Here is a 26015-nt window from a genome sequence, read left to right on the forward strand (position 1 = left end):
CAGCGGCAGCAGGAGCAGATCGACTCACTTAGCCAACAAAGGGGATCTCAGCAGCTGCAGCAGCTAGTGGATGATCCAGCATTGGATAGCACCGTCCCATCCATGCCGAGAAGCAGCGTGGGTTCCGCCCCGGGCGATGCATTGCTGGATAGCTACCCAGTGGATGACATCATGGAGAACACTAACTGCGAGCTACACTTCAAAATGAAGAACATATCCATGAAGGTGGCGGACGCCCTTGCTTTTACAAATCCCCCCGAGGCAACCTTCCATTGCAACCCGATTCCAGCGGGCTATGCTCGTGTCTTGGTTGATGAGGTGGTGGACCAATATTCGAGGCTAGAGCTTGACATTCCTGGAGGTGATGAGGAGCACACACTGGGAGAGGCCAACCATCGTATCATCCTATGGAGAAAGGATTGCATCATCTTTCGAAGGCCACGGACACCACGTCATCCGACTCCTCGTCGAAGTCCGCCAACGAGTCAGCAGACTCCCGCTCATCCAAGTCCACCAACGCGTCAGGCCACTCCTCGTCCAAGTCCGGCACAACTTCAGGCCACTCCTCCTCCTCCAAGTCCGACAAAGCGTCAGGCCACTGTTGGGTAACGTAGCAGAATTTTAAAATTTTCTATGCATCACCAAGATCAATCTATGTAGTCATCTAGCAACGAGGGAGAGAGGAGTGCATCTACATATCCTTGTAGATCACGAGCGGAAGCGTTCAAGAGAACGGGATGATGGAGTCGTACTCGACGTGATTCAAATCACCGAAGATCCTAGCGCCGAATGGACGGCACCTCCGCGTTCAACACACGTACGGAGCGAGGACGTCTCCCGCGCCTTGATCCAGCAAGGAGGAGGGAGAGGTTAAGGAAGAGGTCTCCAACAGCAGCACGACGGCGTGGTGGTGATGAAGCTGCAGTACTCTGGCAGGGCTTCGCCAAGCTCTTATGGAGGAGGAGAGGTGTTGGGGAGGGGAGGGGTTGCGCCTTGGATGTTGTGTGCAGCCCTCCCCTCACCCCTCTATTTATAGGGGAAGGGGGAAGGGGGACGGCCCCCTCTAGATGAGATCTAGAGGGGGGGCGGCGGCCAAGGGGAGGGGGGCTTACCCCCCAAGCAAGGGGGCGCCCCCCCTTAGGGTTTCCCCCAACCCTAGGCGCATGGGCCCTAGGGGAGTGTGGCGCCCCAGCCCACTTGGGCTGGTTCCCTTCTCCATACAGCCCATAAGGCCCTCCGGAAGAGGTGGACCCTCCCGGTGAACCCCCGGAACCCCTCCGGTGGCCCCGGTACAATACCGATATGCCCCCGAACCTTTCTGGCGACCGTATGACAACTCCCCATATATAAATCTTTACCTACGGACCATTCCGGAACTCCTCGTGACGTCCGAGATCACATCTGGGACTCCGGACAACATTCGTTAATCACATACAAGTCTTCCTAACAACCCTAGCGTCACCGAACCTTAAGTGTGTTGACCCTACGGGTTCGGGAGACATGCAGACATGACCGAGAAGCCTCTCCGGTCAATAACCAACAGCGGGATATGGATACCCATGTTGGCTCCCACATGCTCCACGATGATCTCATCGGATGAACCACAATGTTGAGGATTCAATCAATCCATATACAGTTCCCTTTGTCAATCGGTACGTTACTTTCCCAAGACTCGATCGTCGGTATCCCAATACCTTGTTCAGTCTCGTTACCGGCAAGTCACTTTACTCGTACTGTAATGCATGATCCCGTGATCAACCACTTGATCACATTGAGCTCATCATGATGATGCATTACCGAGTGGGCCCAGAGATACCTCTCCATCATACGGAGTGACAAATCCCAGTCTCGATTCGTGCCAACCCAACAGACACTTTCGGAGATACCTGTAATGTACCTTTATTGTCACCTAGTTACGTTGTGATGTTTGGCACACCCAAGGCACTCCTACGATATCCAGGAGTTGCACAATCTCATGGTCTAAGGAAATGATACTTGACATTCAGAAAAGCTACAGCAAACGAACTACACGATCTTTGAGCTAAGCTTAGGATTGGGTCTTGTCCATCACATCATTCTCCTAATGATGTGATCCCGTTATCAATGACATCCAATGTCCATAGTCAGGAAACCATGACTATCTTTTGATCAACGAGCTAGTCAACTAGAGGCTCACTAGGGACGTGTTGTGGTCTATGTATTCACACATGTATTACGATTTCCGGATAACACAATTATAGCATGAACAATAGACAATTATCATGAACAAAGAAATATAATAATAACCATTTTATTATTGCCTCTAGGGCATATTTCCAACAGTCTCCCACTTGCACTAGAGTCAATATTCTAGTTACATTGTGATGAATCGAACACCCATGCAGTTCTGGTGTTGATCATGTTTTGCTCTAGGGAGAGGTTTAGTCAACGGATCTGCTACATTCAGGTCCATATGTACTTTACAAATCTCTATGTCTCCACTTTGAACACTTTCATGAATGGAGTTGAAACGACGCTTGATATGCCTGGTCTTCCTGTGAAACCTGGGCTCCTTGGCAAGGGCAATAGCTCCAGTGTTGTCACAGAAGAGAGTCATCGGGCCCGACGCATTGGGTATGACTCCTAGGTCGGTAATGAACTCCTTCACCCAGACTGCTTCTTGTGCTGCCTCCGAGGCTGCCATGTACTCCGCTTCACATGTATATCCCGCCACAATGCTTTGCTTGCAACTGCACCAGCTTACTGAACCACCATTCAAAATATACACGTATCCGGTTTGTGACTTAGAGTCATCCAGATCTGTGTCGAAGCTAGCATCGACGTAACCCTTTACGACGAGCTCTTCGTCACCTCCATAAACGAGAAACATTTCCTTAGTCCTTTTCAGGTACTTCAGGATATTCTTGACCGCTGTCTAGTGTTCCATGCCGGGATTACTTTGGTACCTTCCTACCAAACTCACGGCAAGGTTTACATCAGGTCTGGTACACAGCATAGCATACATGATAGACCCTATGGCCGAGGCATAGGGAACGACACTCATCTTTTCTTTATCTTCTGCCATGGTCGGGCATTGAGCCGTGCTCAATCTCGTACCTTGCAATACAGGCAAGAACCCCTTCTTTGACTGATCCATTTTGAACTTCTTCAATATCTTGTCAAGGTACGTACTCTGTGAAAGACCAATGAGGTGTCTCGATCTATCTCTACAGATCTTGATGCCTAATATATAAGCAGCTTCTCCAAGGTCCTTCATCGAAAAACACTTGTTCAAGTAGGCCTTTATGCTTTCCAAGAATTCTATATCATTTCCCATCAACAGTATGTCATCCACATATAATATGATAAATGCTACAGAGCTCCCACTCACTTTCTTGTAAATGCAGGCTTCTCCATAAGTCTGCATAAACCCAAACGCTTTGATCATCTCATCAAAGCGAATGTTCCAATTCCGAGATGCTTGCACCAGCCCATAAATCGAGCGTTGGAGCTTGCACACCTTGTCAGCATTCTTAGGATCGACAAAACCTTCCGGCTGCATCATATACAATTCTTCCTTAAGGAAACCATTAAGGAATGCCGTTTTGACGTCCATTTGCCATATCTCATAATCATAGAATGCGGTAATTGCTAACATGATTCGGACGGACTTCAGCTTCGCTACGGGTGAGAAAGTCTCATCGTAGTCAACCCCTTGAACTTGTCGATAACCCTTAGCGAGAAGCCGAGCTTTATAGATGGTCACATTACCATCCGCGTCTGTCTTCTTCTTAAAGATCCATTTATTTTCTATGGCTCGCCGATCAACGGGCAAGTCAGTCAAAGTCCATACTTCGTTTTCATACATGGATCCTATCTCGGATTTCATGGCTTCCAGCCATTTGTCGGAATCCGGGCCCGCCATCGCTTCTTCATAGTTCAAAGGTTCACCATTGTCTAACAACATGATTTCCAAGACAGGGTTGCCGTACCACTCTGGCGCGAAACGTGTCCTTGTGGACCTACGAAGTTCAGTAGCAACTTGATCTGAAGTTTCATGATCATCATCATCAACTACCTCCCTAGTCGGTGCAGGCACCTCAGGAACATTTTCTTGAGCTGCGCCACTTACCGGTTCAAGAGGTAATACTTCATCAAGTTCTACCTTCCTCCCACTTATTTCTTTCGAGAGAAACTCTTTCTCTAGAAAGGACCCATTCTTGGCAACAAAGATCTTGCCTTCGGATCTGAGGTAGAAGGTATACCCAACAGTTTCTTTAGGGTATCCTATGAATATGCATTTTTCCGACTTGGGTTCGAGCTTTTCAGGTTGAAGTTTCTTGACATAAGCATTGCATCCCCAAACTTTTAGAAACGACAGCTTAGGTTTCTTCCCAAACCATAATTCATACGGTGTCGTCTCAACGGATTTCGACGAAGCCCTATTTAAAGTGAATGCGGCAGTCTCTAAAGCATAGCCCCAAAATGATAGCGGTAAATCGGTAAGAGACATCATAGATCGCACCATATCTAATAGAGTGCGATTATGACGTTCGGACACACCATTACGCTGAGGTGTTCCAGGCGGCGTTAGTTGTGAAACTATTCCACATTTTCTTAAGTGTGTGCCAAATTCGTGACTCAAGTACTCTCCCCCACGATCTGATCGCAAGAACTTGATTTTCCTGTCACGTTGATTCTCAACCTCACTCTCAAATTCCTTGAACTTTTCAAAGGTCTCAGACTTGTGTTTCATTAAGTAGACATACCCATATCTACTCAAGTCATCAGTGAGGGTGAGAACATAACGATAGCCACCGCGAGCCTCAACACTCATTAGACCGCACACATCAGTATGTATGATTTCCAATAAGTTGGTTGCTCGCTCCATTGTTCCTGAGAACGGAGTCTTGGTCATTTTACCCATGAGGCACGGTTCGCACGTGTCAAATGATCCGTAATCAAGAGACTCTAAAAGTCCATCTGCATGGAGCTTCTTCATGCGTTTGACACCTATGTGACCAAGGCGGCAGTGCCACAAGTATGTGGGACTATCATTATCAACCTTACATCTTTTGGTATTCACACTATGAATATGTGTAGCATTACGCTCGAGATTCATTAAGAATAAACCATTCACCATCGGAGCATGACCATAAAACATATCTCTCATATAAATAGAACAACCATTATTCTCGGATTTAAATGAGTAGCCATCTCAAATTAAACGAGATCCTGATACAATGTTCATGCTCAAAGCTGGCACTAAATAACAATTATTGAGGTTTAAAACTAACCCCGTAGGTAAATGTAGAGGTAGCGTGCCGATGGCGATCACATCGACCTTGGAACCATTCCCGACGCGCATCGTCACCTCGTCCTTGGCCAGTCTCCACTTATTCCGCAGCTCCTGCTTTGAGTTACAAATGTGAGCAACCGCACCGGTATCAAATACCCAGGAGCTACTATGAGTACTGGTAAGGTACACATCAATTACATGTATATCACATATACCTTTCGTGATGCCGGCCTTCTTGTCCGCTAAGTATTTGGGGCAGTTCCGCTTCCAGTGACCACTTCCCTTGCAATAAAAACACTCAGTCTCGGGCTTGGGTCCATTCTTTGGCTTCTTCCCGGCAGCTTGCTTAACGGGCGCGGCAACTCCCTTGCCGTCCTTCTTGAAGTTCTTCTTACCCTTGCCTTTCTTGAACTTAGTGGTTTTATTCACCATCAACACTTGATGTTCCTTTTTGACTTCTACCTCTGCTGATTTTAGCATTGCAAATACTTCAGGAATGGTCTTTTCCATCCCCTGCATATTGAATTTCATCACAAACCTCTTGTAGATCGGTGGAAGCGACCGAAGGATTCTGTCAATGACCACGTCATCCGGGAGATTAACTCCCAGCTGAGTCAAGCGGTTATGCAACCCAGACATTTTGAGTATGTGCTTACTGACAGAACTATTTTCCTCCATCTTACAGCTGAAGAACTTGTCGGAGACCTCATATCTCTCGACCCGGGAATGAGCTTGAAAAACCATTTTCAGCTCTTCGAACATCTCATATGCTCCGTGTCTCTCAAAACGCTTTTGGAGCCCCGGTTCTAAGCTGTAAAGCATGCCGCACTGAACGAGGGAGTAATCATCAGCATGTGTCTGCCAAGCATTCATAACGTCTTGGTTCTGTGGGACGGGTGCGTCACCTAGCGGTGCTTGTAGGACATAATCTTTCTTGGCAGCTATGAGGATGATCCTCAGGTTCCGGACCCAGTCCGTATAGTTGCTGCCATCGTCTTCCAGCTTGGTTTTCTCTAGGAACGTGTTGAAGTTGAGGACAACGTTGGCCATTTGATCTACAAGACATATTGTAAAGATTTTAGACTAAGTTCATGATAATTAAGTTCATCTAATCAAATTATTCATTGAACTCCCACTCAAATAGACATCCCTCCAGTCATCTAAGTATAACATGATCCGAGTTAACTAGGCTGTGTCCGATCATCACGTGAGACAGACTAGTCAACATCGGTGAACATCTTCATGTTGATCATATCTTCTATACGACTCATGCTCGACCTTTCGGTCTTCTGTGTTCCGAGGCCATGTCTGTACATGCTAGGCTCGTCAAGTCAACCTAAGTGTATTGCGTGTGTAAATTTGTCTTACACCTGTTGTATTCGAACGTTAGAATCTATCACACCCGATCATCACGTGGTGCTTCGAAACAACGAACCTTCACAACGGTGCACGGTTAGGGGGAACACTTTCTTGAAATTTTACGAGGGATCATCTTATTTATGCTACCGTCGTTCTAAGCAAATAAGATGTAAAACATGATAAACATCACATGCAATCAAATAGTGACATGATATGGCCAATATCATTTGCTCCTTTGATCTCCATCTTCGGGGCTCTATGATCATCGTTGTCACCGGCATGACACCATGATCTCCATCATCGCGTCTTCTTGAAGTTGTCACGTCAACTATTACTTCTACTACTATGGCTACCGCTTTAGCAATAAAGTAAAGTAATTACATGACGTTTATGTTGACACGCAGGTCATAAATAAATAAAGACAACTCCTATGGCTCCTGCCGGTTGTCATACTCATCGACATGCAAGTCGTGATTCCTATTACAAGAACATGATCATCTCATACATCACATCCTTTGGCCATATCACATCACAAAACACTTGCTGCAAAAACAAGTTAGACGTCCTCTAATTGTTGTTGCAAGTTTTTACGTGGCTGCTATAGGTTTCTAGCAAGAACATTTCTTACCTACGCCAAAACCACAACGTGAATTGCCAATTTCTATTTACCCTTCATAAGGACCCTGTTCATCGAATTCGGTCTGAGTAAAGTGGGAGAGACAGACACCCGCCAGCCACCTTATGCAACTAGTGCATGTCAGTCGGTGGAACCGGTCTCATGTAAGCGTACGTGTAAGGTTGGTCCGGGCCGCTTCATCCCACGATGCTGCCGAATCAAGATAAGACTAGTAATGGCAAGCAAATTGACAATATCAATGCCCACAACTACTTTGTGTTCTACTCGTGCATAGTAACTACGCATAGACCTAGCTCATGATGCCACTGTTGGGTAACGTAGCAGAATTTTAAAATTTTCTACGCATCACCAAGATCAATCTATGTAGTCATCTAGCAACGAGGGAGAGAGGAGTGCATCTACATACCCTTGTAGATCACGAGCGGAAGCGTTCAAGAGAACGGGATGATGGAGTCGTACTCGACGTGATTCAAATCACCGAAGATCCTAGCGCCGAACGGACGACACCTCCGCGTTCAACACACGTACGGAGCGAGGACGTCTCCCGCGCCTTGATCCAGCAAGGAGGAGGGAGAGGTTGAGGAAGAGGGCTCCAACAGCAGCACGACGGCGTGGTGGTGATGAAGTTGTAGTACTCCGGCAGGGCTTCGCCAAGCTCTTATGGAGGAGGAGAGGTGTTGGGGAGGGGAGGGGTTGCGCCTTGGATGTTGTGTGCAGCCCTCCCCTCACCCCTCTATTTATAGGGGAAGCGGGAAGGGGGCCGGCCCCCTCTAGATGAGATCTAGAGGGGGGGCAGCCAAGGGGAGGGGGGCTTGCCCCCCAAGCAAGGGGGTGCCCCCCCTTAGGGTTTCCCCCAACCCTAGGCGCATGGGACCTAGGGGGGTGTGGCGCCCCAGCCCACTTGGGCTGGTTCTCTTCTCCATACAGCCCATAAGGCCCTCCGGAAGAGGTGGACCCTCCCGGTGAACCCTCGGAACCCCTCCGGTGGCCTCGGTACAATACTGATATGCCCCCGAACCTTTCCGGCGACCGTATGACAACTTCCCATATATAAATCTTTACCTCCGGACCATTCCGGAACTCCTCGTGACGTCCGGGATCACATCCGGGAATCCGAACAACATTCGGTAATCACATACAAGTCTTCCTAACAACCCTAGCGTCACCGAACCTTAAGTGTGTAGACCCTACGGGTTCGGGAGACATGCAGACATGACCGAGAAGCCTCTCCGGTCAATAACCAACAGCGGGATATGGATACCCATGTTGGCTCCCACATTCTCCACGATGATCTCATCGGATGAACCACGATGTTGAGGATTCAATCAATCCGTATACAATTCCCCTGTTCAAGAATTCATCAGATTAACCAGTTAACTTGCCGATTAATCCCTACTCATAGGGTCACCGAGTAGCCGATAAACTGATAAATCATCCGATTAATTGATTAAATGGCCGATTTGTTGGGTTTCGTAGTAATTTCAAAAAATTTCCTACGCACACACAAGATCATGTGATGTATAGCAACGAGAGGGGAGAGTGCTGTCTACGTACCCACGCAAACCGACTGCGGAAGCGTTGACACAACATAGAGGAAGTAGTCGTACGTCTTCACGATCCAACCGATCAAGCACCGAAACTACGGCACCTCCGAGTTCGAGCACACGTTCAGCTCGACGACGATCCCCGGACTCCGATCCAGCAAAGTGTCGGGGAAGAGTTCCGTCAGCACGACGGCGTGGTGACAATCTTGATGTACTACAGCAGCAGGGCTTCGCCTAAACTCTGCTACAGTATTATCAAGGACTATGGTGGCTGGGGGCGCCGCACACGGCTAAGGAATAGATCACGTGGATCAACTTGTGTGTTTCTAGGGTGCCTCTGCCTCAGTATATAAAGGACTAGAGGGGGGGAGGCTGGCCAGCCAAGCTTGGCGCGCCAGGAGAGTCCTACTCCCTCTGGGAGTAGGATTCCCCCCCCCCCCCAATCCTAGTTGGAATAGGATTCGTGGAGGGGGAAAAGAGAGGGGGGCCCGGCCACCTCTCCTTGTCCTAATAGGACTAGGGGAGGGAGGGTGGCGCGCAGCCCATCTAGGGCAGCCCCTTCTCTTTTCCACTAAGGCCCACTAAGGCCCATATAGCTCCTCGGGGGGTTCCGGTAACCTCCCGGTACTCCGGTAAAATCCCGATTTCACCCGAAACACTTCCGATATCCAAACATAGGCTTCCAATATATCAATCTTTATGTCTCGACCATTTCGAGACTCCTCGTCATGTCCGTGATCACATCCGGGACTCCGAACAACCTTCTGTACATCAAAATGCATAAACTCATGATATAACTGTCATCGTAACCTTAAGCGTGCGGACCCTACGGGTTCGAGAACAATGTAGACATGACCGAGACACGTCTCCGGTAAATAACCAATAGCGGGACCTGGATGCCCATACTGGCTCCTACATATTCTACGAAGATCTTTATCGGTCAGACCGCATAACAACATACGTTGTTCCCTTTGTCATCGGTATGTTACTTGCCCGAGATTCGATCGTCGGTATTCCAATACCTAGTTCAATCTCATTACCGGCAAGTCTCTTTACTCGTTCCGTAATACATCATCTCGCAACTAACTCATTAGTTGCAATGCTTGCAAGGCTTATGTGATGTGCATTACCGAGAGGGCCCACAGATACCTCTCCGACATTCGAAGTGACAAATCCTAATCTCGAAATACGCCAACCCAACATCTACCTTTGGACACACTTGTAATGCTCCTTTATAATCACCCAGTCACGTTGTGACGTTTGGTAGCACCCAAAGTGCTCCTCCGGCAAACGGGAGTTGCATAATCTCATAGTCATAGGAACATGTATATGTCATGAAGAAAGCAATAGCAACATACTAAACGATTGGGTGCTAAGCTAATGGAATGGGTCATGTCAATCAGATCATTCTCTTAATGATGTGATCCCGTTAATCAAATAACAACACTTTGTTCATGGTTAGGAAACATAACCATCTTTGATTAACGAGCTAGTCAAGTAGAGGCATACTAGTGACACTAAGTTTGTCTATGTATTTACACATGTATTATGTTTCCGGTTAATACAATTCCAGCATGAATAATAAACATTTATCATGATATAAGGAAATAAATAATAACTTTATTATTGCCTCTAGGGCATATTTCCTTCAGTCTCCCACTTGCACTAGAGTCAATAATCTAGATTACATTGTGATGATTCTAACACCCATGGAGTCTTGGTGCTGATCATGTTTTGCTCGTGGAAGAGGCTTAGTCAACGGGTCTGCAACATTCAGATCCGTATGTATCTTGCAAATCTCTATGTCTCCACCTGGACTAGATCCCGGATGGAATTGAAGCGTCTCTTGATGTGCTTGGTCCTTTTGTGAAACCCGGATTCCTTTGCCAAGGCAATTGCACCAGTATTGTCACAAAAGATTTTCATTGGACCCGATGCACTAGGTATGACACCTAGATCGGATATGAACTCCTTCATCCAGACTCCTTCGTTTGCTGCTTCTGAAGCAGCTATGTACTGCGCTTCACATGTAGATCCTGCTACGACGCTTTGTTTAGAACTGCACCAACTAACAGCTCCACCGTTTAATGTAAACACGTATCCGGTTTGCGATTTAGAATCGTCCAGATCAGTGTCAAAGCTTGCATCAACGTAACCTTTTACGGTGAGCTCTTTGTCACCTCCATATACGAGAAACATATCCTTAGTCCTTTTCAGGTATTTCAGGATGTTCTTGACCGCTGTCCAGTGATCCACTCCTGGATTACTTTGGTACCTCCCTGCTAAACTTATAGCAAGGCACACATCAGGTCTGGTACACAGCATTGCATACATGATAGAGCCTATGGCTGAAGCATAGGGAACATCTTTCATTTTCTCTCTATCTTCTGCAGTGGTCGGGCTTTGAGTCTTACTCAATCTCACACCTTGTAACACAGGCAAGAACCCTTTCTTTGCTTGATCCATTTTGAACTTCTTCAAAATTTTGTCAAGGTATGTTGTTTGTGAAAGTCCAATTAAGCGTTTTGATCTATCTCTATAGATCTTAATGCCTAATATGTAAGCAGCTTCACCGAGGTCTTTCATTGAAAAACTTTTATTCAAGTATCCTTTTATGCTATCCAGAAATTCTATATCATTTCCAATTAATAATATGTCATCCACATATAATATCAGAAATGATATAGAGCTCCCACTCACTTTCTTGTAAATACAGGCTTCTCCAAAAGTCTGTATAAAACCAAATGCTTTGATCACACTACCAAAACGTTTATTCCAACTCCGAGAGGCTTGCACCAGTCCATAAATGGATCGCTGGAGCTTGCACACTTTGTTAGCTCCCTTTGGATCGACAAAACCTTCTAGTTGCATCATATACAACTCTTCTTCCAGAAATCCATTCAGGAATGCAGTTTTGACATCCATCTGCCAAATTTCATAATCATAAAATGCGGCAATTGCTAACATGATTCGGACAGACTTAAGCATCGCTACGGGTGAGAAGGTCTCATCGTAGTCAATCCCTTGAACTTGCCGAAAACCTTTTGCGACAAGTCGAGCTTTGTAGACAGTAATATTACCGTCAGCGTCAGTCTTCTTCTTGAAGATCCATTTATTCTCAATTGCTTGCCGATCATCGGGCAAGTCAACCAAAGTCCATACTTTGTTCTCATACATGGATCCCATCTCAGATTTCATGGCTTCAAGCCACTTTGCGGAATCTGGGCTCACCATTGCTTCTTCATAGTTCGTAGGTTCATCATGATCTAGCATCAGGACTTCCAGAACGGGATTAGCGTACCACACTGGCGCGGATCTTACTCTGGTTGATCTACGAGGTTCAGTAGTATCTTGTTCTGAAGTTTCATGATCATTATCATTAGCTTCCTCACTAACTGGTGTAGGTGTCACTGAAACAGTTTTCTGTGATGTACTACTTTCCAGTAAGGGAGCAGGTACAGTCACCTCGTCAAGTTCTACTTTCCTCCCACTCACTTCTTTCGAGAGAAACTCCTTCTCCAGAAAGTTTCCGAATTTAGCAACAAAAGTCTTGCCTTCGGATCTGTGATAGAAGGTGTATCCAATAGTTTCCTTTGGATATACTATGAAGACACATTTCTCCGATTTGGGTTCGAGCTTATCAGGTTGAAGCTTTTTCACATAAGCATCGCAGCCCCAAACTTTCAGAAACGACAACTTTGGTTTCTTGCCAAACCATAGTTCATAAGGCGTCGTCTCAACGGATTTTGATGGTGCCCTATTTAACGTGAATGCGGCCGTCTCTAGAGCGTATCCCCAAAACGATAGCGGTAAATCAGTAAGAGACATCATAGATCGCACCATATCTAGTAAAGTACGATTACGATGTTCGGACACACCATTACGCTGTGGTGTTCCGGGTGGCGTGAGTTGCGAAACTATTCAACAATTTTCAAATGTACACCAAACTCGTAACTCAAATATTCTCCTCCACGATTTTCTTGTTACGATGATTTTCAACTTCACTTTGAAACTCCTTGAACTTTTCAAATGTTTCAGACTTATGTTTTATTAAGTAGATATACCCATATCTGCTTAAATCATCTATGAAGGTGAGAAAATAACGATATCTGCCACGAGCCTCAATATTCATCGGACCACATACATCTGTATGTATGATTTACAACAAATCTGTTGCTCTCTCCATAGTACCGGAGAACGGTGTTTTAGTCATCTTGCCCATGAGGCACGGTTCGCAAGTACCAAGTGATTCATAATCAAGTGGTTCCAAAAGTCCATCAGTATGGAGTTTCTTCATGCGCTTTACACCGATATGACCTAAACGGCAGTGCCACAAATAAGTTGCACTCTCATTATCAACTCTGCATCTTTTGGCTTCAACATTATGAATATGTGTGTTACTACTATCGAGATTCAACAAGAATAGACCTCTCTTCAAGGGTGCATGACCATAAAAGATATTACTCATATAAATAGAACAACCATTATTCTATGATTTAAATGAATAACCATCTCGCATCAAACAAGATCCAGATATAATGTTCATGCTTAACGCTGGCACCAAATAACAATTATTTAGGTCTAATACTAATCCCGAAGGTAGATGTAGAGGTAGCGTGCCGACTGCGATCACATCGACTTTGGAACCGTTTTCCACGCGCATCGTCACCTCGTCCTTAACCAATCTTCGCTTAATCCGTAGTCCCTGTTTCGAGTTGCAAATATTAGCAACAGAACCAGTATCAAATACCCAGGTGCTGCTGCGAGCATTAGTAAGGTACACATCAATAACATGTATATCACATATACCTTTGTTCACCTTGCCATCCTTCTTATCCGCCAAATACTTGGGGCAGTTCCGCTTCCAGTGACCAGTCTGCTTGCAATAGAAGCACTCAGATTCAGGATTAGGTCCAGACTTGGGTTTCTTCTCTTGAGCAGCAACTGGCTTGCCGTTTTTCTTGAAGTTCCCCTTCTTCTTTCCTTTGCCCTTTTTCTTGAAACTAGTGGTCTTGTTGACCATCAACACTTGATGCTCCTTCTTGATTTCTACCTCCGCAGCTTTCAGCATCGCGAAGAGCTCGAGAATAGTATTGTTCATCCCTTGCATATTATAGTTCATCACGAAGCTCTTGTAGCTTGGTGGCAGTGATTGGAGAATTCTGTCAATGACGCAATCATCTGGAAGATTAACTCCCAATTGAATCAAGTGATTATTATACCCAGACATTTTGAGTATATGCTCACTGACAGAACTGTTCTCCTCCATCTTGCAGCTATAGAACTTATTGGAGACTTCATATCTCTCAATCCGGGCATTTGCTTGAAATACTAACTTCAACTCATGGAACATCTCATATGCTCCATGACGTTCAAAACGTCGTTGAAGTCCCGATTCTAAGCCGTAAAGCATGGCACACTGAACTATCGAGTAGTCATCAGCTTTGCTCTGCCAGGCGTTCATAACAACCGGTGTTGCTCCTGCAGCAGGCCTGGCACCCAGCGGTGCTTCCAGGATGTAATTCTTCTGTGCAGCAATGAGGATGATCCTCAAGTTACGGACCCAGTCCGTGTAATTGCTACCATCATCTTTCAACTTTGCTTTCTCAAGGAACGCATTAAAATTCAATGGAACAACAGCACGAGCCATCTATCTACAATCAAACATAAACAAGCAAGATACTAATCAGGTACTAAGTTTCATGATAAATTTAAGTTCAGTTAATCAAATTAATTAAAGAACTCCCACTTAGATAGACATCCCTCTAATCCTCTAAGTGATTACGTGATCCAAATCAACTAAACCATAACCGATCATCACGTGAGATGGAGTAGTTTTCAATGGTGAACATCGTTATGTTGATCATATCTACCATATGATTCACGCTCGACCTTTCGGTCTCCGTGTTCCGAGGCCATATCTGTATATGCTTGGCTCGTCAAGTATAACCTGAGTATTCTGCGTGCGCAACTGTTTTGCACCCGTTGTATTTGAACGTAGAACCTATCACACCCGATCATCACGTGGTGTCTCAGCACGAAGAACTTTCGCAACGGTGCATACTCAGGGAGAACACTTCTTGATAATTTAGTGAGAGATCATCTTATAATGCTACCGTCAATCAAAGCAAGATAAGATGCATAAAAGGATAAACATCACATGCAATCAATATAAGTGATATGATATGGCCATCATCATCTTGTGCTTGTGATCTCCATCTCCGAAGCACCGTTGTGATCACCATCGTCACCGGCGTGACACCTTGATCTCCATCGTAGCATCGTTGTCGTCTCGCCAAGTTTGTGCTTCCACGACTATCCCTACCGCTTAGTGATAAAGTAAAGCATTACATCGCGATTTCATTGCATACAATAAAGCGACAACCATAAGGCTCCTGCCAGTTGCCGATAACTCGGTTACAAAACATGATCATCTCATACAATAAAATTCAGCATCATGTCTTGACCATATCACATCACAACATGCCCTGCAAAAACAAGTTAGACGTCCTCTACTTTGTTGTTGCAAGTTTTACGTGGCTGCTACGGGCTTAAGCAAGAACCAATCTCACCTACGCATCAAAACCACAACGATAGTTTGTCAAATAGACTCCGTTTTAACCTTCGCAAGAACCGGGCGTAGCCATACTTGGTTCAACTAAAGTTGGAGAGACAGTCGCCCGCAAGCCACCTGTGTGCAAAGCACGTCGGGGAAACCGGTCTCGCGTAAGCGTACGCGTAATGTTGGTCCGGGTCGTCTCGTCCAACAATGCCGCCAAACCAAAGTATGACATGCTGGTAGGCAGTATGACTTATATCGCCCACAACTCACTTGTGTTCTACTCGTGCATATAACATCAACATAAATAACCTAGGCTCGGATGCCACTGTTGGTTTTCGTAGTAATTTCAAAAAAATTCCTATGCACACGCAAGATCATGTGATGTATAGCAACGAGAGGGGAGAGTGCTGTCTACGTACCCACGCAGACCGACTGCGGAAGCGTTGACACAACGTAGAGGAAGTAGTCGTATGTCATCACGATCCAACCGATCAAGCACCGAAACTACGGCACCTCCGAGTTCGAGCACACGTTCAGCTCGATGACGATCCCCGGACTCCGATCCAGCAAAGTGTCAGGGAAGAGTTCCGTCAGCACGACGGCGTGGTGACGATCTTGATGTACTACAGCAGCAGGGCTTCGCCTAAACTCCGCTATAGTATTATCGAGGACTATGGTGGCTGGGGGCACCGCACACGGCTAAGGAATAGATCACGTGGATTAACTTGTGTGTTTCTGGGGTGCCTCTGCCTCAGTATATAAAGGACTAGAGGGGGAGGCTGGCCGGCCAAGCTTGGCATGCCAGGAGAGTCCTACTCCCTCTGGGAGTAGGATTCCCTCCCCCCCAATCCTAATTGGAATAGGATTCGCGGAGGGGGAAAAGAGAGAGGGGGGGCCGGCCACCTCTCCTTGTCCTAATAGGACTAGGGGAGGGAGGGTGGCACGCAGCCCATCTAGGGCAGCCCCTTCTCTTTTCCACTAAGGCCCACTAAGGCCCATATAGCTCCCCGGGGGGTTCCGGTAATCTCCCGGTACTCCGGTAAAATCCCGATTTCACCCGGAACACTTCCGATATCCAAACATAGGCTTCCAATAGATCAATCTTTATGTCTCGACCATTTCGAGACTCCTCGTCATGTCCGTGATCACATCCGGGACTCCGAACAACCTTCGGTACATCAAAATGCATAAACTCATAATATAACTGTCATCGTAACCTTAAGCGTGCGGACCCTACGGGTTCGAGAACAATGTAGACATGACCGAGACACGTCTCCGGTCAATAACCAATAGCGGGACCTGGATGCCCATACTGGCTCCTACATATTCTACGAAGATCTTTATTGGTCAGACCGCATAACAACATACGTTGTTCCCTTTGTCATCGGTATGTTACTTGCCCGAGATTCGATCGTCGGTATTCCAATACCTAGTTCAATCTCGTTACCGGCAAGTCTCTTTACTCGTTCCGTAATACATCATCTCGCAACTAACTCATTAGTTGCAATGCTTGCAAGGCTTATGTGATGTGCATTACCGAGAGGGCCCAGAGATACCTCTCCGACAATCGAAGTGACAAATCCTAATCTCGAAATACGCCAACCCAACATCTACCTTTGGAGACACCTGTAATGCTCCTTTATAATCACCCAGTCACGTTGTGACGTTTGGTAGCACCCAAAGTGCTCCTCCGGCAAACGGGAGTTGCATAATCTCATAGTCATAGGAACATGTATATGTCATGAAGAAAGCAATAGCAACATACTAAACGATCGGGTGCTAAGCTAATGGAATGGGTCATGTCAATCAGATCATTCTCTTAATGTTGTGATCCCGTTAATCAAATAACAACACTTTGTTCATGGTTAGGAAACATAACCATCTTTGATTAACGAGCTAGTCAAGTAGAGGCATACTAGTGACACTAAGTTTGTCTATGTATTCACACATGTATTATGTTTCCGGTTAATACAATTCCAGCATGAATAATAAACATTTATCATGATATAAGGAAATAAATAATAACTTTATTATTGCCTCTAGGGCATATTTCCTTCAGGATTAACTTGCCAATTAGCCTATTAATCCTCTACTCACCAGCCAAACGAGCAGTTACCAGTTAACGATTTTCTCAACAATGTACAATTCCCTTTGTCAATCGGTACGTTACTTTCCCGAGACTCGATCGTCGGTATCCCAATACCTTGTTCAGTCTCGTTACCGGCAAGTCACTTTACTCGTACCGTAATGCATGATTCCGTGATCAACCACTTGATCACATTGAGCTCATTATGATGATGCATTACCGAGTGGGCCCAGAGATACCTCTCCGTCATACGGAGTGACAAATCCCAGTCTTGATTCATGCCAACCCAATAGACACTTTCGGAGATACCTGTAATGTACCTTTATTGTCACCCAGTTACGTTGTGACGTTTGGCACACCCAAGGCACTCCTACGGTATCCGGGAGTTGCACAATCTCATGGTCTAAGGAAATGATACTTGACATTCAAAAAAGCTACAGCAAACGAACTACACGATCTTTGAGCTAAGCTTAGGATTGGGTCTTGTCCATCACATCATTCTCCTAATGATGTGATCCCGTTATCAATGACATCCAATGTCCATAGTCAGGAAACCATGACTATCTTTTGATCAACGAGCTAGTCAACTAGAGGCTCACTAGGGACATGTTGTGGTCTATGTATTCACACATGTATTACGATTTCCGAATAACACAATTATAGCATGAACAATAGACAATTATCATGAACAAAGAAATATAATAATAACCATTTTATTATTGCCTCTAGGGCATATTTCCAACAGCCACTCCTCCTCCAAGTCCGGCACAGCTTCAGGCCACTCCTCCTCCTCCAACTCAGCCACGTCAGCCGTCTTCGCCGCCTCAACAATCATGGAAGAGAGCCGCCTCAGCTATGGTGCGTAGCGGTACAAGTCGAGGTAGTACTGGAGGTACATGCGGAGGCAAGCGATTTCAATATGGTCCAAGCAGCCTCGCGCCTCTTCCACAAAGGCCTTACGACAAGTCCGAGGAGGAAAACGTAGCCATATCGAAGGCTGAGGTGGAAGCCCATTTTGCACCGAAACCGCCACCGCCGCCAAGGGAGAAAGTGCCTGAGGAAAAGATTGACCACTTCATTTGTATGGCTAGAGCACCAGCTCCCAAGCCTGTTGACACAGACTATGAGCGCCACCTCAGGAAGTTAAATCAAGCACGTCTACAGAAAGAGGCGAGCTCGAGCTCGAGCAAATCAGCTGGCAAAACATGCGGTAAAACCATTCCCCAGCTTGGAGAACAGGCGGCGCAATCAACCCCCCCCCCCCGCTTGTTGTGACAACAACACATGAGAGTATGAGCGCCCAATATTATTGTGGGCAAACCGTTAACATTCCCGGGCTGGGCGATGTGGTAATAACCAGGGAGCATATTGAGCAGGCTAAAAGCGTCATGATCACTGTTGGACAACTCCTCGATATCGAGCCCATGTCTCTGACTAGAGAGGAGGAAATAAAACGGAAATATGTCCGGGGCCAACCTTTGGTCAAGCCAGACGAGGTCAAGAAGCTCCCAACGAGAATGTATGAATTGCATCAATGGTACACTACAAGAATCTTGTTACTCCATGACGGATACTGTCTGTCATGGAACATTGCAAAACCGTCAAGGAGGGTGGTCCATGACGGATTTAAAATCCGTCATGTATATCGCGTCATAATTTGACAACTGTACCACCATGACGGATCCTGACCGTCACCGGTCAGTCCCTAGGCCCGCCCAGGCCCGGTCCTCTGTGACAGACTAGTCCGTCATGGATTGAGATGACGTTGCACAAAAATGGGCTTGACGTGGCATCTACATGGCACCAGCATGGATGTGACGTGGCATCCGCATTATTTATTGTGGTAGTTTAGACCATTTATTTTAGTCCAGCCATGATTTCCATCCAACCAGCGCCACCCATTACATGTAATCAAACAAGCTTTCACAACATAATTAATTTCTATTGAACAGGCCCATAATTTGAAGCATTTGACAAATTTCTATTCAATATTTCACTGAGTAAAGACCTTCTAAAAGGTGGCCAATAATACATCCAGATAATACATCCAACATCAGATCACATGCCCTCAATAATAATTACACCCGATTACATCTACAAATATACAAAATTGTACATACCCTCTTAATCATCAAGTTCACGTCTACACCTCCAACTTCCTTTGTGGCTCCGACCACCAAGTAAACCTGTAACAAACAATATGCTTCTGTTACAAAATGGTAAGTTGATTACAACAACATAAATAGTAGTTATTATTATCTGAACCATCATTTTTATTTCACGTGATTTGAACCTCACTCGTGAGGCCTATATACTTAAGAATTATGCCAGGATTGCTTGTCTTTCATTAATCAACAATATTGTTTCATTGCAGCAACACAACATCGACGACTAATCACGAGTAACCTAGTGCCAAATAGTTCAAATCATCTTGAAGGGCATAGGAGCTTACCCATGCCAAAGCGCTGAGGAGCTCCACCTTGTTGTGCAACTGTAGGTACCTTTGAAAAATTATCATCTGAAAGATCAGAGGGGTGTTGACAAATAATAAAGGGATATGAACAAGATAAATTATTGTTTCTGGAAAACTACTTGGAACAAAATTGTACCTCTTTTTACCATAGTGCACACCTTTTTTTCCCTAAGCCATGATCATGAACTAACTTCATGTAATTTTTCTTATGTAAACAAATACACCTATCTACATGTGAGATCAGACATAATAGGTATACTATAGTATCAAGAACAGACAAGTGAGCTCTTTTTTACAAAAATGTATTTTACAATGAATCTAGTGAAACTAATTATGTGGTGCAGATGTTGATATAGCTTCTAATAAACTTGGTCAAATTCAATTATTTTGGAATTGAGGAAGCAGATTATAAATAATACCTACTAATGGTAAAGAAAGCAAGAATAAATGAAATGTTCAAGGTGGAGACAGTTTCAAAGTTACACTACACTTAACATGATTTAATAAACTTGAACCACTAACTCTCGATTTTGATAACAGATCTTGCATTAAACAAATGCAAATTTTGATTATTATATTTAGAATTGGTAGAGGAAATCAATCAAACATAGAACTTATATAATGGGCTATGGCAATCTGATCTCTACCAGTACTGCAAAAAATAACAACCAAGCTGGAAGTAATGATAAACAGAAGAGCTATACAGGGAAGTAATGATGAACATAAGAGCTATACAATGGTTCACATAACATTTCAGGGAAGTATATCTAAACTATTATAAAGTAGTTATGACTGACTATGTACTACATTAATGGGATATTAATATATACACTTCACATCAGTAGAGAAATATGTCAGACAAGGAACACTGATTCCACAATACAGAAAGACAAAAAGGCTACAGTAGAATGTAAAGCAACATCCAGTAATTCTTAAAAGTGGATAACTCCCTTTTCCTGGTATATCAAGAAGCATTCTCGAAGTGATTGAACCAGTACTACACTCCCTTTTATTAGGCAGTAAGAAGAGGTTCAATTCTCTATCTCTTTCGGTTCTAGAAAGATACAAAAATGTACAGCACATACAGTTCTGCACATTCCCTTTTATTAGGCGGTAAGAAGAGGTTCAATTCATCTCTTTTGGTTCTGGAAAGATATAAAAATGCACAACAAATACAATTTTGCACTCCGAAGTTCACTTTCACATAATACAGATAAAAAAGTACAGTCAACTAAAACTACAGCTACCTGATTGCAACAGTCATCTTAATCAAATCAGGAAAGCATCAAACAATTTAGTGACTATGAGCCTAATTTGCTACTAGACTATAAATTCTATAGCAGAGGGATTAATGTTTGTAAATATTAAATCATCAATTCTTGAGACGAAAGATACAAAATCAAGCTGAATCAAGCAGAAGAGGGAGGCAGAGGTCGCAGTGCTCATCGGAGACATTTGTAAGCAATGCAGTGGTCGCAGTGCAGGCCAGACATCGTCGTCGCGTAATAGAGGAGGTAGCCACAGGAGTACAGGACACATCGCTTCGCCAGAGACGCGGAAGAGGGCGTCGGGGTCGCCGCCGTCCAGCCCAACACAGTCGAACGCACTGAGCTTGGGGGAGGCGGAGAGGCGCGAGGGGGCGCGATGCACGACGGAGTGGTGCTGCTGGAGACGCGCCAGCGACGGACGCGCCCGCCGCAGCCGAAACCCTAGGCATGGGCTAGGGTTTGAGTGCGAGCGCAGGGGGCAGGGAGCTGCGGATCCAGCCGGGCAGGATGGCGGAGGGGTCGGAGATGAACTCATGATCGTGCTGCACGGTGGCGGAAGTCGCCGGAATCGGCGGATGTTTGTGGCGGCGCGACGATTCACGGGAGAGAGAGAGAGAGAGAGAGAGAGAGATGGGTCGCGCGAGGGATGGATTGGTGGGGGTTGCGACGGATCTAGCAGCTGCCGGAGCAGCGAGGTGAGAGGAGGAGGGCCGGCGACGAGCAGTGGGAGGAGGCGATGTGGTGGTGGGTGGCGGCTATGTGTGTGAGAAGATGGGGAACGGGGAGGAGGGCTGCGACGAAGGGAGAGATAGAGAGAGGAGGGGGCCGAGGAGGAGGCACTTAGGGTTTGGTTTTTATACGTGAATGGTTAGGCGGGCTTTGGCAGGCTTTAGCGGGCTTGCGGGGCTGTACCGGGCCATTCATGACAGATTTCGAAAACGTCATGCGAAATCCGTCATGGATCAACAGATTTCTTCTAGTGGTACATGGGCATTACCAAGATTTCCAACCGAGAGTCCCGCATGGTAAATGTCAAGAAGGATCATTAATACCATGAGAAAGCTGTGTCCGTTGAGTATTCAGAACTATTTCAGTTATACAATCAAGACGCACTTGACAAATCTATCGTCAGTTGCTATTGTCTTTAAGTGATTTCTTTCTGTAATTTAAGTCTCAAGCTAGCTGTAGTGATCATTTTGATCAATCATTACCTGTAATTATCCTCACTATATTCTTTTCTGTGGTATTATGCAGGATGAAGATTTATGAAATGAAAAATGTGAATGCTATGGCATTGGGTTCGTTGACCCAAATACCATTAATGAATACATATGGAAATTAGATCCATATTACGAAAAAAGTGTAGAGGAAAGCATGCTAGAGTTCTTCAAGCACCTCAAATACAATGAAGATATACTACTTTCTTACAACTTCGAGTGAGTCACACTGTCTTGTACTATAAATTATGTTTTGCCTACTAGCTAGCTACATGTTTTTGCTTACATATGCCCGCTTAATTAAGACATGCAAACTTATGTGCATCCAGATTTCACTGGATATTGTTAATCATTAAAGTTGATGAATGAACAGTTCAAGGACTAGACTCACTACTTAAGAAACCAACTGACTACACCATCATGAAGGGGATAGTCAACATGTAATTTCAATCATTATTAACTATATCTCGACCTATTTAATTAGTTCGTCATTTCCTGGTAACTCTATTTAATAACCCATTTATTCATTTTCTTTGTCGGCGGGCAGGGCTTGGGCAAAGTTCATCAGGGTCACTACATGCCCATGGAAACAAAATCTAAAATGATATCGACCCATGGTAAGTAATTAAGTAGTACTAGCTAGCTGTCATCTCTTTAATTATCATGCTTGATTAATTATCATCTGATCAAATTCCATTCTCGTAAAGGCCCTGAAGCAGGCGCCGGGGAATAATCTGTGTGCATACTACGTTTGCGAGAACATTCACATGATGGCATCCGAAACGAGCAGATCTCAAAGACAGGAGTGGAAATTGGTGAAATTGTATATAGGAGAAATTTCCATTCTTGTATAGGAGAAATTGTATATAGCTAGCTAATTCGAATGTCTCACAACCATCATTAATTAATTCACACATATATACATATATATATATAGGATGGGTCTATTCTGATAACATCCTTAAGAGTCTTATTATGATAAGATCGGAGCTTATTTTGATAACACCCCGACCCACCTGTAGCTACAAACTAACCACGACCAAACTACGGACGCAATGAAAAAAAAACAGAACCCACCCCGCCTTATCCTCTCCTCCACCCCTCGCTCCCCCGTGCTCCACACCCGCATCCCACCGCCTCGCCACCAGACCACCTCCCTGCCCGCGCCGCCGCACCACCTTCCTCCCCCGCGCCGCCTAGCCGCCATCTTCGCCCGCGCCGTCGCCCCACCTCCTTCCCCCGCGCCGCCGCGGCGCCATCCCGACGACCTCCTACCTCCCACCCCGCGTCGGCCCCTCCCTGCGATGCGGCTGACCTCCTTCTTCCAACCCGCACCGCCGGAGCCCCGCCCTCGCCGCGCGTCGCCGGAGCCCTACCCTGCCACCTACCACCACGCTCCGCCTCCTCCCCTGCAGCACTTTCCCGTGGCACCGCCCCCTACTTCTCCTGGATGGCCACCGCCCCCTGCTCCGTTGACCAGAACAACCCCTCCTCCTCCCCATCCATGGTGGTCGTACCACCACCGCGACCTCTCCCGGTGCCGGATCCGATCCGCCTCCAGCGTCGTCGTCCCCGTGGGATCCGGTGGGGTCCGCCTCCAGCGTCGTCGTCCTCGTGGGATCCGGTGGGATCCGCCCCCGCCCCCTCCCCATTCACTACCTCCCTGCGGTGCCGGGCAACACCGCCGCGCTGCCAGGCCCCGCCCCCATTGCACCAATGAGCGCATCAGCCTCAACCTCCGACGATGGATCCAGGCTCCCCCGGTCAGGTCGCGCCCCAAGTACCCGCGCAGGTGCCGCCGAGTTCTTGGGTCGCCGCCCCTCGGTCCCCCTCTTCCACCTCCCATCCTCCGTCGCTGGAGCAGCACGGCCGTGGGCGTGCAGTGCGCTGCGACTCCTCGTGCAGTGTAGATCGGGAATCAGGCAGGATTGCAGTTTCGTTGTGGTGGCTACATGCCACAGTGATTTTTTAGTCATTTTGTATTTCACTCGCTTGGGGTGCAGCTCGCGGGCGCATCCTATGCAGCGCGCTGGGCCTATCTGGAGGTTCCATGGGCCTCCTCTCCCCACTGCATCGCCCTTCCCGGCGGCCTACTGCAAACATGGCGAGTAGAGCATCAGGAGACGCATAATGCTCTTCTGCATTTCATTGATTTTTGTGCTTTTCTAAACAGAAAAAAGTCCAAATGAAGTCCTCTGTGGTTTGCTATTGACGTTCATTCTACTTATATTTGCAGGAAAGGTGAAGTGATGTAGTTCGGCTGGATGGCCCGTTCCTCAATTTTGTTTTTGTTGAAAACTGCACTTCATTAGTTCATTGTAAAAACTGCACTTCATTACCACGATGGTTAGTGAAAGTGTACCCCGTAGAATTTTGTGTGGTTCGGCCAGTGGAGAGTGCCGATATGTATGGGTGTGTGGCTGTGTAAAACTATCAGTAGTTGTGTATGCTTTGTAGCTCACTTTGTTCTCTTGCGTTGTTCGCTATATAACTTTTCCGTGGTCCACTTGGCAAACACAAAACAAGAACATCTCAAAGCAGCTCACTCCTTATTAGATGTAGTTCACTCGCTCCGTCCCTGCGGTCCACTTCCGGGCCCAACGCTTGATGTCAAGTGCACTTCACCTCGTTTTGGAAAATTTGATAGTCTCGAGGTAGTATTGCGGTTCACCAACGCTCAGCGTGAAGTGCACTCCATCTCGTTTGTAAAAATTTACGTCCCACAAAAAAGAAATCATGCAGTGCACTTGTCAGTCTGATGAAGTGGAGGTTTTAGTCTAAAGAAGTGCACTCCATCTCATTTGGGAAAAAATACGTCCCAGAAAAAAAAATCATGCAGTGCACTTGTCTGTCCAATGAAGTGCAGTTTTTAGTCTAAATAAGTGTGGTTTTCTGTCTGATGCAGTACGACCCGTTTACGGTAGTCTCGAGGTTCACTTTTCATAGTCTTGTGGTTCACCAACACTTGACATGAAGTGCACTCCACCTCGCTTAGGAAGATTTACGTACCACAAAAAAGTAATGCGGTTCACTTCTTGATAGTGTTGTGGTTCATTTACATCCGATGTGAAGTGCACTCTAATTTCTTGTCCTTCAAAAAAATTATGTTTGAATAAAATAAATCATGCCGTTCTCTAACATGTATGATGCAGTGCGGTTTTTCGTCCGATGCAGTGCGGTTTTTAGTTAGATAAAGTACCCACGTCGATTTGGGTGTCGCGAAAAACAGAGTGTCCACATTTCGGTAAATTTAAAACTGCTCTTAAACCGTAAGGAATTAGAGAGAGTGTTCTATATGAAAAAGTTGCGTCTCGTCGATACCTTTCCAGAGGCATATCATTTTCAACGACCAGTTTGTAAAAATTTCGCGAAAAACGGTCGCTGCCATTTGTCGTCTGCCACACGATTTTCAAAATTAACTTAAAACTGTACGGAATTTCAAAACCATTTCTACATGTGAAAGTTGCGCCTTGTCCATAGCTTTCCAACGACATATTACACGCCTTGTTTCGACAAAAGGTTAAAAAAATAGAGCGAAAACAGTACTGAAAATTTAAAAAAATTTGAAAAACAGAATTCTGCGATTTAGTA

The 26015-nt window shown here is 45.7% G+C and overlaps 1 protein-coding gene across 1 annotated transcript; it reads left to right on the forward strand.

The window, feature by feature from the left end:
* The first annotated feature begins 23479 nt into the window (after positions 1-23479).
* On the forward strand, positions 23480-24930 carry LOC123191164 (protein TRACHEARY ELEMENT DIFFERENTIATION-RELATED 7A). The gene is made up of 2 exons (XM_044603951.1): positions 23480-24216; positions 24661-24930. The coding sequence occupies exons 1-2, from the start codon at positions 23480-23482 to the stop codon at positions 24677-24679; spliced, it is 756 nt and encodes a 251-aa protein (XP_044459886.1). The 3' UTR covers positions 24680-24930.
* The last annotated feature ends 1085 nt before the right edge of the window (positions 24931-26015 follow it).

This window comes from Triticum aestivum, chromosome 2A, assembly GCF_018294505.1.
Source record: "Triticum aestivum cultivar Chinese Spring chromosome 2A, IWGSC CS RefSeq v2.1, whole genome shotgun sequence".
Taxonomy (NCBI): Eukaryota; Viridiplantae; Streptophyta; class Magnoliopsida; order Poales; family Poaceae; genus Triticum; species Triticum aestivum.